This window comes from Nomia melanderi, chromosome 7 (genome assembly GCF_051020985.1).
Source record: "Nomia melanderi isolate GNS246 chromosome 7, iyNomMela1, whole genome shotgun sequence".
NCBI lineage: Eukaryota > Metazoa > Arthropoda > Insecta > Hymenoptera > Halictidae > Nomia > Nomia melanderi.
Window position 1 is genome coordinate 7,654,465 of NC_135005.1, and position 15,706 is coordinate 7,670,170.

At 41.1% G+C, this 15,706-nt stretch overlaps 2 protein-coding genes across 5 annotated transcripts in view; both read right to left on the minus strand.

Moving 5' to 3' along the window:
* Window positions 1-8,531, minus strand: part of Glut1 (Glucose transporter 1) — a 57,125-nt gene extending 48,594 nt beyond the window's left edge. Inside the window, exons 1-2 of one of the 3 annotated variants that reach the window (XM_076369205.1) lie at window positions 8,207-8,531; window positions 7,623-8,128 (exon numbers count right to left, since the gene is read on the minus strand). The gene's annotated coding sequence lies outside the window, so the exon portion shown is untranslated. The other 2 variants (XM_076369206.1, XM_076369207.1) reach the window with 2 other exon arrangements.
* Window positions 8,532-9,507: 976 nt separating this feature from the next.
* On the minus strand, window positions 9,508-15,447 carry Vap33 (VAMP-associated protein 33kDa). Of its 2 annotated transcripts, none has more exons than XM_076369235.1 (6): window positions 15,163-15,447; window positions 12,941-13,096; window positions 12,703-12,812; window positions 12,409-12,582; window positions 12,219-12,320; window positions 9,508-12,134 (listed from the first exon to the last, which is right to left on the minus strand). In XM_076369235.1, the coding sequence occupies exons 1-6, from the start codon at window positions 15,218-15,220 to the stop codon at window positions 11,937-11,939; spliced, it is 798 nt and encodes a 265-aa protein (XP_076225350.1). In that variant the 5' UTR covers window positions 15,221-15,447; the 3' UTR covers window positions 9,508-11,936. The 2 variants fall into 2 exon arrangements, with proteins under 2 accessions (XP_076225350.1, XP_076225351.1); XM_076369236.1 differs by lacking the exon at window positions 15,163-15,447 and adding an exon at window positions 14,292-14,437.
* Window positions 15,448-15,706: the final 259 nt, after the last annotated feature.

Genomic DNA, 15,706 nt, shown 5'->3' on the forward strand with positions numbered 1-15,706 from the left:
TTGCCAATAGAAACTTCAGAAATTCACAGAGAACTTTCGGGCCACGGCTGTCAGGCCGCTCCGTGGATTTATTAAAGAACATCCGGCGATGATTCATGTCCTGTTGAAAGTTACCACTCGATATCGTGCTTCGTTACAATACCGTTGTACCATTAACCCTTTAACAGTGTTCGACGAGAATACTCGTCATTGGTCGTTTTCAATTACGCGCAATTGAAGAATTTTTCAATGAAATCCTTCTGTTGAAGAGTTAATTGGCGAGTTGTAATGTCGTTAAAGGGTTAATGATTTATTTCTCAACTAGATCGATACACCTACTGTATCATTGACAATTTATCGAAAAAAGAGGAAAATCCTGGGCATATTCTGTCTATGTTTGATCGGAAGTACAATAACTAATAACGGAAGAATAATATTTAATTTCAATACAAAAACATTCGATAACAGTTTTCAATTACACGCGCAAATGAAATTTCATCGTTAAAGGATTTTTAATATTTTGATTGAAAGTACTGAAATTTCCAATGTATTGAATTGTCATATTAAGAAGGTTTCAATGTTTTAAAACTGTATTATACATAATTTGAAATAGTTACTGTGGGTTTCCGTTTTTTTAAACAATTTCACGTCAATGTTTGCCTCTAATTTACACAAAAATATCGTGATACTATGAATTTCGATGAATGCAAGCATTTCGGTTGTTAACGTACGGGTTAAACAAGCGAATTTTCGTGGGAATGAAAATGGAGGACGACTGCTATCAACGATCGTTCACAATGAAAGTTTTTCTCGAGGTGTTTCCCTTCGGCCCTAACCTTTCTGGAATTTTTGAGTTCTCGATCGACGCCCGCTTGGCACGCGAACGCCGATTAATTACACGCTTCGCGATTAATTACCGATCGTTAGTCACGCTCTCTATTTCGGACAAGGCGCTTTCTTCGCTCGATGGATTAATCGTTAGCGGCCATTTTGAAAACTCCCCTGGGCTCCGAGGCGTTTAGTTTTGAAATTGAAAAGGAATATTTATGAATCTCAAGAGATTTTATAGCACTTTCCATTTTTGAAATGCGATTTGTTTTTCAGATGGGAGAATTAAGAAATTGAGAAGTATTACAAAATTCTTTTTATCGTTTCTGGCATTTACCAAAATCGAGCAACACCGAAGTAAAATTTTATTCAAATAAAATATTTATCTTCCGATTCATTTTAACGGGAAGATCGTTCCAGTTTCTACTTAAAAATTGAAGATGATTGAACTCCTGTTTAAAAATTAAAAAGCAATTAAAACTGTATTTAAAAATTAAAGTTAGTAGAGCTTCTACTTAAAAATTAAAAAATAATTAAAACTCTCCCTTAATATTCCTAAACAGTTCTTCTCACTAATAAAAAAGAAAATATCAAATGTTTCTATAAGAACCACTTTTCACGAAACTTTCATCAGAATTGTTAGATGGATTATGTTCCTAAAAGACTTGGTCGCTGCCTCAAACTAATCAGGAAAGTACACACATGTACGGTTCGTGCACTTAACACGCCAACAGTGTAAATGCATGTACACAGGTAAACGGTGTGCACTTTACACATGCATTCATCGCGTATGCTGCATACGCTTCGCGAAGCTTTTAACGATGAACAAAAAAAATGGAGGAGTGAGGATATTTCGATGTCCGGCGGACTCCCAGCGGGATTAACACTGTTAACACTTAACCGGCGGTACGTTTTGAAATATTCTATCCGGTGTCGGGTCGCTTCCGTAATATAGGGCGCGGTGTTATTCGCTGTGTATACGAGTTACAGGGCCGTCCCATCGATTCTGTCCATCTCGGGTATCTCTGTTATCTCAAATAATAAACGAGAACTCGCTGAACTTGCACAATTGCTAGAAAGGCACAACCACTGTAGAAATGTATTTGAATTTCCCGCTGCTTTTGCCTGTTCGCGGGAAATATTAAATCGAGATTTCGTTTCTCATCGAAGCAAGTCAAGTATGTAGTCAAATCTCAAAAATACTTAGAAAATTACATATATTTTGTATTATAATTTGTTTAAATAAGTAATATAAAACTTTGATATACAGCATGACCATATATACAGTGAAATGTTTCTTAGTGGAATGTTAGTTTCGAAAAGATTGTAACCGAATGTTGGGAAACGGATATATATTTCGAAATTACTTAAATGTTACGACTATTTATTATTGATTATCGTTGCACTTTTCATATGCGAAATTATTTCTTTTTTATAATAGCACGATGTGAACCGATCAATAGAATTTACATTTATCGATTTCGAGGTTAGAGTTAAAGCAGAATGTAAATAGGCTCACCACAAAAATGCAGAGTATGAGGCACTATCTAAACCTTAGTAACGCCATAAATGGTTCAACCATTGAAGGACCAAATGAGATTGAAGCACGATATCGGAAAAAGTTTAAATATGCCCTAATCACGTCTTGTGACGTTGGCGGAAACTTCTCGGCATATAGCTTAATCTTTTCCGATAACGGTCTTCAACTTACAGTAGAACGTATAAAAAGGATTATGGTTACACGTTCCAATCCAAATTACAATGAATTACAAACAAAATTCTTTTTTCGATTACGAGCTCTTCGCTGTTTTCTAAATAGCCAGAAGCTGGTAATTCTCATGCTGAAAATGTCGGCACGAAACATTACATTTCCGAGAATGACCATCGCTCCGTGTCATAAAATTCGTGATCCGCCTTGGATAAAGACACGATATACAATTAAAATCGCGTTCGTAATGTAAAATTTATACGACTCTTGCATCTATGTATGTCGTGTCTATTGTATCGCATCGTGCGCTGTTTTGCATATATTCCGCATAAATTTTGCATGCTGTTTGCATATTTTGACATATTATGTCCGTATAAACATCTGCAGTCTGGCCGTTACTATCCAAAATGGCGGGGACGTATTGGAACATATTTTTGTGACAGTGACGGAGCTAAATCCACGCGTAAATGTACAGTGTCAAATAAAGTCCGCGAGTAAAACATGTTATTAAGCACAGGAAAAAGCATGTTAAAAGCTGTGGAAAAATTGTAGCAGTGTGTTCGAGGAAAAAAATTTGCGTCGAGGGCGCCGCCCTTTATTTCTCGGCTGTGTAGCACGTATTTAACCGAACGCTCAATTGAATGGGATTCAAATAACGCACTCCGGAAGTCGAATCTTCGCAGTTATTAATAATTGATAATTATTAATGGTTTCGAAACCTTGTAATCTTGAAATGAGTAAACGACTTTTCAGTTTTTCGTTTCTTTATATGAGGATTTTAATTTCTGGGAGCGTGTTCCGAATTATACTGTATTTTTTAGACATCCTGTAGGCTGACGTAAAAGCTTATTACCATGTTGCCACACCTTAGGTTGCATCTCAGTGATAAATGCACGGAAATATTAATAGAGTAACGTATTACTAGTGTATGTGCCCTATTTTCGAGATATCGACTAAGGGTTGAACTTAATATTTCAATGCCTTGTGCAGTACTATCTACCCTTCGTATTATTAAGGACGATTAAATAATATTATTAGATGAATTAGCAGCTTTTTAATAGGATCGGTAAATTATCAATCTTTTAAAACTATATTTCCTGGTAAAAATTTATTCTAGGTTTGCTGTATGAACTTATTTTCACACGGAGAACCGTTTTTTAAATCTGTGTTACGAATTTATAAAATGTCAATGTAATATTAATCAGAGGAGAGTAAAAATACACAGATTATGAAATTAAAGATTATTAAATGAAATCTCTTCAAGGCTTTCGTTTCGAATCTGTTTTGGGTGCGCGTGTACTCGAGCCCGGTTCTAAAAGCTCTTGCAGTACCATGAGGCAAAGAGCAAAGTTCACATATACCCTCGCTGACATTCGAACAGAATTTTCTCGAAAACGTATTTGTTGGTCACGAAATTTCTTTTTGAATATTCACCTTACCGTGTATGATTACCATTTTCCAAATTATACCCTGAATTGTTGCAAAGAACTTAAAACAAGCCGATGAACACACTGACCTGATTTCGAAAATCTAATGCTGAGTTCGGAAATTTAAATAAATTAAACTAAAAGTCCCCAAAAAAATATAACAATCTTCAAATTAGTTTATTCTTATCACTTTAATAGTCAAATGACGTAATGTCGTTTCTTTAATTATTTTCGCTCGTCAACAGACAATACGTACGATTTTTGCAACAATGTAAATCACATTAAAGGGTAAACATCGTACCCCTCGTATTTCTCGATTTTGTAATTACCTATTCAAAATATTCGACCCCCAGACGAAACCCACAAAAAATCGAATGAACCAAAATCCACGAAACCGCACAAACGTAACCCACTGGTTTCCCAAGCAGATTTCATTCTCGGATAATCATTCCGATTCGATAGTCTCGTAGCGCAGCGCGCAACTCCGAAAACGATGACGCACGAATGCATACTTTCGTCGGTGCCGTCGAAACGGTAATAGCGTCACGATAAGGGAAAAGAGGAAAATAAATAACGATTGATGGAGGACCGAGCGTGTAAACCAACCAACAATACACGTATCCTTTTATAACCGTCATTAACCCTCCTAGCAGCTTAAAATTTCCCTTTAAAAAGAAACCTGAAAAGAATAAACACAATAAAACCAGCACTCATTTTTACTAAAAACAAAGATAACCAATTAAAACACAGCTATCCCTCCTCACTAGTATCATTTCTTCTAAAAAGAAACTCAATCCACAAGAATAATAATGTAATCAACCAGCATTACACGCATAAAGGTCAAAATATAGAAATCGCCTCCGAATAATTTACAAGGAGGACCGCAGAACCAATATTCCCACTTTTAGCCGCCTAAGAGGGTTAACAATGGCGGATCACCAAAGAAAATAGGGAAAGAAAGAGATCGGCCTTGAAGAAGAATTCGACGAAAGGCCCGGTGGAACGTGTAAAATGGTAATTCGGGTCGGTGGTGCGCGAGGAAGAAATAGCGGCGAGAGGAAGGCATACGGCGATCGTTATCTGATAATGAGAAAGAGCTTAACGCCGAGGTGTTCTTTTTTCCTCCCCCGACCCTCCTTGTCCTGCCCCCCTCCTACTCGGGTTTCGTGCAGAACGGTTCCGCGGAACCTGTGCCATTTCCAAGTAACACAATTGCAAACATTGATTCGAACAGAAACTAGATACGTTACGATTATTCCCAGCGGCCGGGCCGTATTATAGCTCGCGTGTAGATAACAATACGACAATGGGCGCAGTTCACGTCGCGCTACTCGCGGGCGGAGGCGGATCGGTGAACAGGTTCGATCCGGGATCGGCGAACAATGGTTCGCTCGGTTTCGAGGCGCGGGGCACTGAGGAACAACCGGGTGGCGAAGAAGTTACGGAGCGATCGTCGTTTTCGTTAACCCACTTACTTTATTCACGGCATTCATTCATCCGCTTCGGGCGACGCGTACTATACGTAACACGTACATATATACATACATATACATATACATATACATATACATATACATATACGCACATAGATATATATTTTACATAGGTATTACGTATTTCTGTACGCATACATGTCCGCATTCGCGCGTCGTCCGCTGCATTCCGTGCACTGCCGCATCGAAAACCGTTCCGCACGCAAATGGCGTTCGAACGTGTTTCGGTGTACGGCCGCGATTCCGTCGTGATCTCGGTTATCTCTGGCCGTCTCGGCTCCGAATTGTACAGTCCGCCCGTCCGTCAGCACCGCATCCGCCGAGTTTCGTGGGCCGACGAGCTCGTTACCCTTCCTTCCTCAGGGAAGCCCAGGATCCGCGATCGAACGGCCATGAGAGAGCCCACGACCGTGTAATTCTGGCGAGGATCGATCCTCGCCAATTAAAATGGGCGAGGTTGGGGCCACGGAATCGTGTCGTGAACCACCAAAATAGCAGAGGACGATTGTAGCGAACTGTTACAGAAAGATAGCCGAAATAGGGGATAGCACTAAAGAGGGTAGCTAAACGAGTCATCTCTGTCCCTTCACGGTTCCTAGGTGGCTGCAGCAGTGAAAATCTAGCCGCGGAATGCTTCCGAACGTCAGGATCGCCTGAATACAATGTAGTCTACGACACAGTGGTCTAGAATGCGGGGGTTTCGGAGAAATTCATCGATAAGCAGAGCCCGACCTAGGAACGAACCAAGCCGCGCTCGTTCGTTCCTAGGCCGATCTTGGCGAGCGCCGCGGGTGCTGTCGTCTTGTATTATCGATTGACGGAGGTTATGTGGAGCCGAGTCACCGGGGCACAACGACGACGACGACGACGACGACGAGGACGACGACAACGACGACGACGACGAGGACAACGACGACGACGACGATGACGATGACGATGATGACGACGACGACGATGATCGTGTCAGACGTTCGTCGAACGAAGAATTCTATTCCGGATCGTCCGAGTACTATTAAACACCAACCAACGGAACAAAGAATCTTTCTCGGCATTCGCGCTTCTTCCTTTCCAGATCTTTTATCCTTGAGCATACCACCTCCCCTTACCCCTCTGACTCTTTCCCCTTCCACCGTAGGCACACCCCCCCTCTATAACGCTATCTTTCTCTTGCCTACCCTTCCCTCTCTCTTTCTAACTCCCTCTCAACGTACATATATACAGCATTCATTCGCGCTTCCTCTCTTCCTCGATCTCTCCCTTCCGTCCCGTGATACCGTTTCCACTCACCCTCTGCCGTCTTTCTCGCCCCTGTTCTCCTCCGTACGCGTTCTTTCATCTTCCCTGCACCCCCCCCCCCCCCTCCGGGGGTTGTGCAATAGAAGAGGACGCGCAAGAGCGCGGAGAAACATCGTCAAGGAAAAGAGAACCCTGGCGACGACAACGGTGACGGCGACGATAGGGCTGGGTCCCGAGACGCCCGACGATGAAAAAGTCACGCTCACCTGTGCGCGCGGTAGGGTTACAGGACCGTCGGTCGGGTCGCGTCGTAGGCAGGCCCGTTCGTCGGTACGCAGACGATGTTCGCGACGGCGGCAACGGCGTCGGGAACGGCAGTATTGGCAGTGGCGGGATGAGTGTAGAGGGTGGCAGCCACGGCAGCGTTAACGGTGGCGGTAGCAGCAGCAGCAGTGGTGGCGGCGGCGGTGGTGGTGGCGGCGGCGGCAACGGCAGCGATGAGAACGGCAGCGGTGGCGGTGGCTGTGACGGTAGCGGCGGCGGCGACGACGGCAGCGGCTACGACGACGTCGTCGGGGTGGACGTTGTACGCGGACGCGGCACTGTTATCAGCGGCAGCAGCGGCGGCGGCGGCGACAGCGGCGGCGGCGGCGGCGTTAGCAACCAAGTCACTTATATCCGAACGATCCGGGGACACCATCTCCTTGCTCGTCCGATCGCGTGCACAACCGTCGACGACGACGACGATGCCGACGCCCGCACTAACCGCGACACGTTGTGGTCGCGCTACCACGAGTACCATCGTCGTTGTTGTCTCATCGTCGCCGCCGTGTCTGACACCATCCAGGGGTCCGAGAGAGGCAACGCGAAGGATGGCGATACGGTCGGGACGAACGAAAAGGTCGCGGAGAGGCGTCCGACAGTATTCAGAAATAATGGTTCGACGCTCACAGTCCCGTTCCGAAGTCTCCGGGTCCAGTCCGGTCCGGTCCGGTCCGGGGCTAACAATGACTCGAAGAAGGCGGTGGTCGTCCCCCGATCGACTGCACGACACCCCGCGATGCTCGATGGCAGGAGACGCCCCAACACGGGGCACCCTAGTTCGACGTATGCCGAGCAGCGACGGCTCACCCCGCTCGGTCCGTCTGCGCTCGGCCCGACTCGCGCAGTACCGTAACCACCGCGGCGCGGTGCCCGCCTATCGCACCCCCGAAACAACCCCCCTACCACCCTCACCAGTCCGCGTACATCACTCCTCCTTCGTTCGAACCCCTCTCGCCGCGGGTCTTCGACGGCCACTTAACCGCGAAATTTCGAAGAACTCTTTGTCCGGGACCACTCTCCTACCGTCAGCGTTTCATCCCCCAGCGAATGTCCAGGAAAACGGTAGTTAGCTAACCTCTGAACTAGGTCCGGCCGAGGCTCGCTCGCTTCCACCGAAGAGACTCCACGAATGTCTGTAAAGATTAAGGGTACACCTAGGGTAATCGATCCTCGTTTATGCGTAGAAACCCGGAATTCCGTAGTTCAGATACCGTTTCCTGAGTGTTCCTTTAATAGATGGTGAAGTTATGGCCTCGAACAAACAGGTTACAGGAACAGTGATGTCGGTGCAGCGTGGTCGTGTCACGGAACATAGAGGATAGGTCGTCTCGCAGCGGGCAGAAACGCGCGAATTGTTTTAGTCGCGGGCACCGGCGGCCCTTTGGGGTGACCTGAAGCCGTCGAGCACTCGGCGGCAAAGCGGGGCCGGGGGGAGGGTTAAGGAAGCCCTTGAAATCAATAGCCAGTCGCTACTGCCGCCGCCACCCTGATCAGGCCGCTCTGCGCTGTGTACGCCGCCTCCTCCTACTCTTCCTCCTCCGCCCGTCCACCCCCGCCCTCCTGATCCTGATTTATCTGCAGCTCCTACCTGAGGAAGTCCTATCCCCCGACTTTAGTTCGCAGTCGAACGTCTCGGTACGAGTATCGTTCGACGGGGTTAATCAAAGGGAGCCACGTGCCTGCTGGAAGGAACTGATTTGCATCCTACGATCGCTGCACCCTCTCCCCGTTGCCAGCGCCTTCGCGCACTCCCTCCCCCCTCTCACTCTCTCGATGCGTTTTATCTATTTTCACGTTAGTGCGCGGACACCGTGTCATTTAAAATAAAGTAAACTACCTCCCACCGGTGGCGTTCGGTGGCCGCGAACAGGCGCACCCCGATAGTTTCTCGAAGGAAATTATTATTAGCGCTCGCGTGACGTCTGAGGGGGATGACAATGAATAAAAATATCGGCGCCCCGAGTATTATCGGAGGACTGACGTTTCGAGATTAAAATTGGCTATTTTCCCTTTTTTTTAATGGATAGTGAAAGTACACGCTCGCGCGAACACGACGAGATTTCCAAAGAACGTCGGATCGCGTTGAGGTTTAATGAAATCGAATCCGACGAAGGAAGGATGAATGAATTTGTTAACGGTTTTACTTTGTTCCTCGAGTTTCCAAGTATGCGCCTTCTCCTCCTTCCTCCCTCCCCCCACCCTTCCGTCGCGTCGCGCCAACTTGTCCTACCGTTCCGATGAACGAGGAGAAAGTACGCGAGTGCATGTGCACTCAGAAGGTTGCCTGATTATAGCTTGACCTAGACTACTTCGTTTCGCACGGCTACTCTTTTTCGGGAACGGGAAAACGGGAAGTCTCGTCCGCGGTAGATGATCGGTTCCCACCCGATCGATTCGCGTTTCACGCGTGTTCACGCCGTTCTAAAATGTCACGCGAACACAACTCGTAACCTTCGCGGCAATTGATCGATGATATTTTAATAGTATGGACATCATTGCATGGAACGTGTCGTTGTTGCGTCGGAATTTTTATTTCAATGCACGTTTCGTAAGAAAAATTGAACGCTACATTACAGATGGCGAAACAATTATTTCCTTGTAATCGGTTTGATATTATTCGTTCGTCGTAGAGGATGACTGAACGCGATCGCGACCGTTCTACAATTTTCATGAAGTCCGGTCGCGTCTCGTTTTATTTACATGACGTTCGCGTTTCGTTCGCTTCTCGGCGACGGTTCGGTTCTGGATCGTTACAATTTGTTTGTTAGTAATGTATAATAGTATTGTATGTATATGTACGTGTACACGTATCAATGCACAATGGTACAAGAATTCGACGATGGAATATGATTCACTTGAAAAACGTTCAGAGTACAGTCTATTGTTCGTGGGCGAAAGAATGTTTGTGCTGATACATTTTTTACTCCGAATCGGTAAAATTGATTGATTGATCGATCGATCGATCGATCAAGTTTGCTGTGAGAGTTTCACGTCGACCGGATAACTAACTGAATTCTCAAACCATTCCATCAGCGTTCCCATCTCGTAAACCACGCTGGAGAGCGGCTTATGCCTACACATTGGATATTATATTGGACAATCAGTCGTTTACAATATTTATTTTAAAAACACGCGATACGGAGAAACTCCACTCGAATACATTTTATAATTACAATGTTTTCTTATCGTGTTACCCCGATATATGTCGGGAGTAGAATCCCTTCTCCCATTTAAAGGAACCACTCGAGCGAGTTAACATTGGTACCGCGAACGGAAAATGCGGCGCACCCTCGTTACGTGTCGTTTGACGGCCCCGAGTGAGTAACATTGAATAAGAGAAGAGTTACGATAAAAAGTGTGTAGAACGACGAGAATAGTTTCCGATATATTATAGTTTCGAATCGAGAAGAAAACACGTGAACGCGATGCATCGCATTGCACACGGCCCATCATCATTCCACCAGTTACTGATATAATCCATTAAATATTCTGTCCGGAGTACGCTTATAAAATACGATATTAATATTTCGAAGAGTGTCCTTCTTGGATCAGAAGCTCGAAGAATGATGAGAAATATCTAATGATATATAAAAATCGATATTCGGTACACGTATTAAATATATAAATAAATCGGGAAATTAATGAACGGTATTATAATCCGTAAAGAGGGGGGGTAAATGTTGACATTCCTTAGTCGTTTACATTTCACAAATTTAAGTTGACAACACACGATCGGTGTGAACTACGGTTTCAACGATTCTAATTTTTCGTTAATGGAAGTCGTATAGAAATATTAGAACTATGAGATGTTAATGAAGCGCGGATAAAGTTATATTGCTGCCTCTATTCCTAAGGCACAGAAATACGAGTATTTATGTGTACGTGTTAACTTTGCGACATGCTCGACATTAATTGTGACATAGTAATCTACAGATCTTTTACAGGTTGATAAACTTTGAACGGTCTCGTTAAAATGGTATTTCTAAGCGGATACCATGCTCGTGTGTAAATAGACTTATGCTCCACTTCCGGATACAGAAACAATCAATGACGAGAAAGGTACGAAATATTAAAAACGTCCGCCGTGTGACATCCGAGATATCTTTATTTCGAATTTTTATAAGACAAACATAAAGAAATAAAAATACACTGAAGCGTCAAAAAATTGAATGCATTAATTCGTTTATACGTTATACCATTGCTGATGGATAGTGCCAGCGTATCCAATTTCTGAGTCACGGAACCACTACGGTTATAATCAGCCAGCCCCCCTCCCCCTCCTGACTATATAAGTTAGACATTAATATATTATCTTAAACTGGATACATTATGTACAATCTTACATCGTGTTGATTGTTAAGTACTTTTCAATATACCGACAAAAAAAAAAAGATTCACAATTTCCCTTTTTTCGTTTAAACGAACAAATACTTATAGAATTTCTATTTAATAAATTTTGTACATAATTTACTTAGTGGCAATACGTCTTTAAATGACGACCACAAGTAAATTTTCGACAGTAAAAATCCTTTTATAAGAAATGTCGAAACGAAAAAAATGATGATCTCGGATGGTATAACACTTCGTTTTAATTCATGATTAAATACTTAAATCATTAATAGTTTGCGATACTCAACGACAACAAAATTTATCGTTAACTTCTGCATCTATGCTACAGCCTGTGCGATGTGATTTCTTAAAAAAGGATTTAGAAGTTCAGTCGGTTTACCAAAATATAAGCACACTCCTGCAGCGCGTTTAATTCTATTTCTGTAAACCACTACCTGTTCATGTTTATAGTATTTATTATGAACAACCGTATAATACGATGACTGATTTCAATCTTTCTGATCAGTAAGTGGTACATGGTAGCAGGGGGGCAGGCTAAGAAACACAGGGGAAGAGGGGATGTGCCAAGTTATGCGATATTGTAACGGCTGCTCAGAACATTTTTCCAAGCAAATATCCTACTATGACCATGACAATGGCAATGAGGATGGCATTTTTTTCGAATTGACTCTTGTTTCGTGAGATCGAACATCTAGATCCTGCTAAATTGTTTCGTGGGATCAAACCTCTAGCTGCTGCTAAGGAAGCATCGTTACCCAATGCTGCGTTTTTTAATTTCAATAAATCCTCCTACAAATAAAACCGATTCTTGTATTTATCGAATAAATACACCTCCTGTATACTCTCAAATAAATTAAGTATTCAACTACTTACCTTCAACTGAAGGTTTTCCTGCCTAAGAGTACTTTCTTCTACCCTAAGCTGATTAACTTCTTGTGCTGCTTTTAACAATTTTTCTTCTGCTTCTCCCAGAATCTGATAAATAATGTTCATAACTCACAGGTACTTACATAATATGCAGATAAAAAAAACTAAACAGACCAAAGTTCAGAACAATTATTACCTTGGGTGATGACTTGACAGTATCACCTACTCCCTTGTTTTTACCATTATTTGTATTTACTTCCGATTTAGTTGTAGTGGAAGTAGTTTTAGCTGCTGTAGTGTAAGTTACAGGATTCATAAATACGCATTTTAATTTGGATTCCATTACCTGGTTTGGGTTTGTGTCTTTCCACTTGAAAAAGAAATAGAAATCATAGTTAATCAAAGCTTAAAATAAAAGACAATTGCTATAGGAAAAACCAGTCTCCAATGTGATATAATTTACTACAAAGCCTTTAGAAATATTACATACCACATCAAAATACTCTTCGTCATTCTCATCATCTGGAGCTATTATAGCTTGTACCATAAATTTGTGTTTATTCTTTTCTGTTGGTTCAAAATCGAACGCTTGTAAAGTGACTGAAAAATATAACAACTAATAAATGAAATTTTCATGTTTACATGTTCTTTAAACATTCAAAACATTAGCTTTCAAAAATATATCATCAAGCTTTTTATATGTTGTAAATAATTTCTTTGAAACTAACCAGCTATTTGAACCTTATTCTTTGGTGTAATAAAGCCGGCATTAGGACGTACACAATATCTCCTTGGAGCAGTTGTCTTTATTTTAAAATAAACTTTGTGATTCGTTGGATTTGTTAATGTCATAAGTGATGTGACTGCTACCTCTGTGAAAGGGCCTGAAATACAGTATAAAGGTTATTCATCACTGGAAAATATTAATCGCGTAACACTTTTCACTTGGTCACTCTATAAGACAAAAATGAACATATCTTTTATAAGATTCAGTTTGAATAACTGAAGGTGTTAACTTACTCTAGACATATGATAAATAGTACTATACATATAATACTCTTATAAATTGGAAATTCTGTAGTACAAGATGCAGTCACATAAACAAACATACTTGTACATATACACTGATATATATAGTTTATATATATATATATATATATATATATTTTTTTATATATATATATATATATATATATATATATTAGTTTATATTAAATCATAATATATATTAAATCATATTTTTCAAATAAGTAAAATGATTATAGCAGTAAATATAATTTTTAACGTTTCAACTTTTCAATTTGTAACTAATTGTTTGGTAACTGATACATGAGTCTCTCATTGACCAAATCAGTTAACTCTACTTTTTGAATTTTTAGAACTCTTATTATTAAAGCAATTGATTCATTTTTTTCCTTCTTATTGGCTTTAATGCCATGAAATTCTTTTAGCTATACAAAAATTGCAATAAGAATGAAAAATTATTTTATGCATTTTACACATTTGTTAGATTCTTTAATGTAATCTAATTTAAAGCTACACTTGTAATAACAAATAAAATACATCCCACAATGTTTGTTCGATTTGCCATTTCAAAGGAAGTTTTCAAAATCAATGTATACCATTCCATCATTTCCCTTTACTTTTTGTTTTGTTTAATTTTCTTTAATAAAGTGCACTTAGAAAAAAAAATTTCTTTTTAAAAAACGTAACAAATCCAGAGGAACATATTTCTTTCCATTTTTATAAATTGAGAAAAGGAGATTACTAAAATACATTACACTGTTCATACTCAATTACATCATTGTTTATCTCTCATCTATGAATCACATACACAAGATGTTAATTCCATAATATATGAACATAACTTAAACAATGAATGTATCATACAAAAATGAAAAAAATCCGTATAAAAATATCTTTGATACGATCATGTTTCCGAATTTTAACCGTTTTCGTATTGCACCAGTTGTTCGCTTGGCTCGCAAAATTGTTCGAAGCGATCATCTTCAGCCCGAGTGCATACTACTAAATGTCTTATCACTGACACTCTAATCAATTAAAATATGCCAGGTATACTTAGAATTTACTGCGGAACCTCTTCGATATATTTTAAGAGTATGTCAACGTTATCTATTCGTTGTAAACCGAACATTTCGGACAATTGGATAACTAAGTAACGGCTGTAATTCGGAAACAAGGTCATATCGGACACATGTTTATTCACCATTGAAATTATGCTCGCATATTATTAAATATCTTTGTACACATTATATTTATATATATATATATTTATATATATATACATGTGTATATGTATATACATATGTATATATATATAAATATAATATATGTATATATATATAAATATAATATATATATATATACACACACACAAATATATTACATATTTGTGTGTGTGTGTGTGGTGTGTGTGCGCGCGCGCACACACGTATACATTATACATGTATATATGTATATATGCACACATGAATATATATGTACATGCAACATATATATACGTATCGTATATGTTCACGTAAGTATGAAAAATAAGCGTATGCAATACAACTCGATGAAAATGCTGACTGTATATCTCGTGGAAGATGGGACGTAAGAGGGGAGACTGAGAAGTCAATTGTGACTGTACTTAGCTTTGACAGCGAATGACGTACAACGAATGGGGTTAGGTACAGTCGAGAAGGCTGATCGTATCTGCTAGGTCGTCGTACATAATCTTATTTAGTCATAAATCAGAATGCAATAAATTGGCTAGCGGAATCAACCTTACGTCATCTTGACAACGCAGCGCACTGTGTGCAGGCCGTAATACCGAACAATGTGCCCGACTTTGTCAGAAAATAAGGGATATTTGATAGGAACGAAAGACAGAGGGAAGGAGCATGCGAAGAAAATGCGCATGAAAGAATGATTTGTCGTTTAAGCGTACCCGTGAACCGTAGTTCGTTTTCCGGTTCGATAAGTAAAACTTGTTCTGGCTTCACCATCCTGCCTGGCAGTAGACCGAATCCTACGGACGATTAGCCGCAACACTTTCGAGTGCGTAAATAAAACAATACAGTACCACGTCTTGACAGGTTAATCAACGATCGTTATGATTTCGTGCAACGGCACCGCTGTGTCTCGCACTCGCTACTTTCCTGGATTCCGTTGTACTAATTCTGATTTTTGTTCCGAATCGAATACGCATGCGTCACGACGGAAATTATCAGGAGTACAGCCGTTACGTCACGGAGAGACGTTACCGCGGTAATCATATTCGCTACTTCTGCACATCCCGAAACTTGAAATGCCGGTAAAAGATGCGCTGTAGAAACAATGGAATTCGAAAATATCGTCGGCTGACGGAACTAATTTTGCAATGACCATCATGTTTGACACTTATTAAAAGACACGCATCGGCATTAATGAAAATCACAATATGGAATAATAAATTTGTTGAGCGATAACATTATAAGTGTCTTAAATATATG

What these genes read in the sequence shown, in the direction of transcription:
- Vap33 (XM_076369235.1), bottom strand. Translation starts at nt 15,220, where the DNA reads ATGGTGAAGCCAGAACAAGTTTTACTTATCGAACCGGAAAACGAACTA. An exon ending in AAACGAACTACGGTTCACGG is followed by an intron (nt 13,097 to 15,162) that starts GTACGCTTAAAC and finishes ACTGTATTTCAG; the next exon opens with GCCCTTTCACAGAGGTAGCA. An exon ending in ACGAAGAGTATTTTGATGTG is followed by an intron (nt 12,583 to 12,702) that starts GTATGTAATATT and finishes TTCTTTTTCAAG; the next exon opens with TGGAAAGACACAAACCCAAA.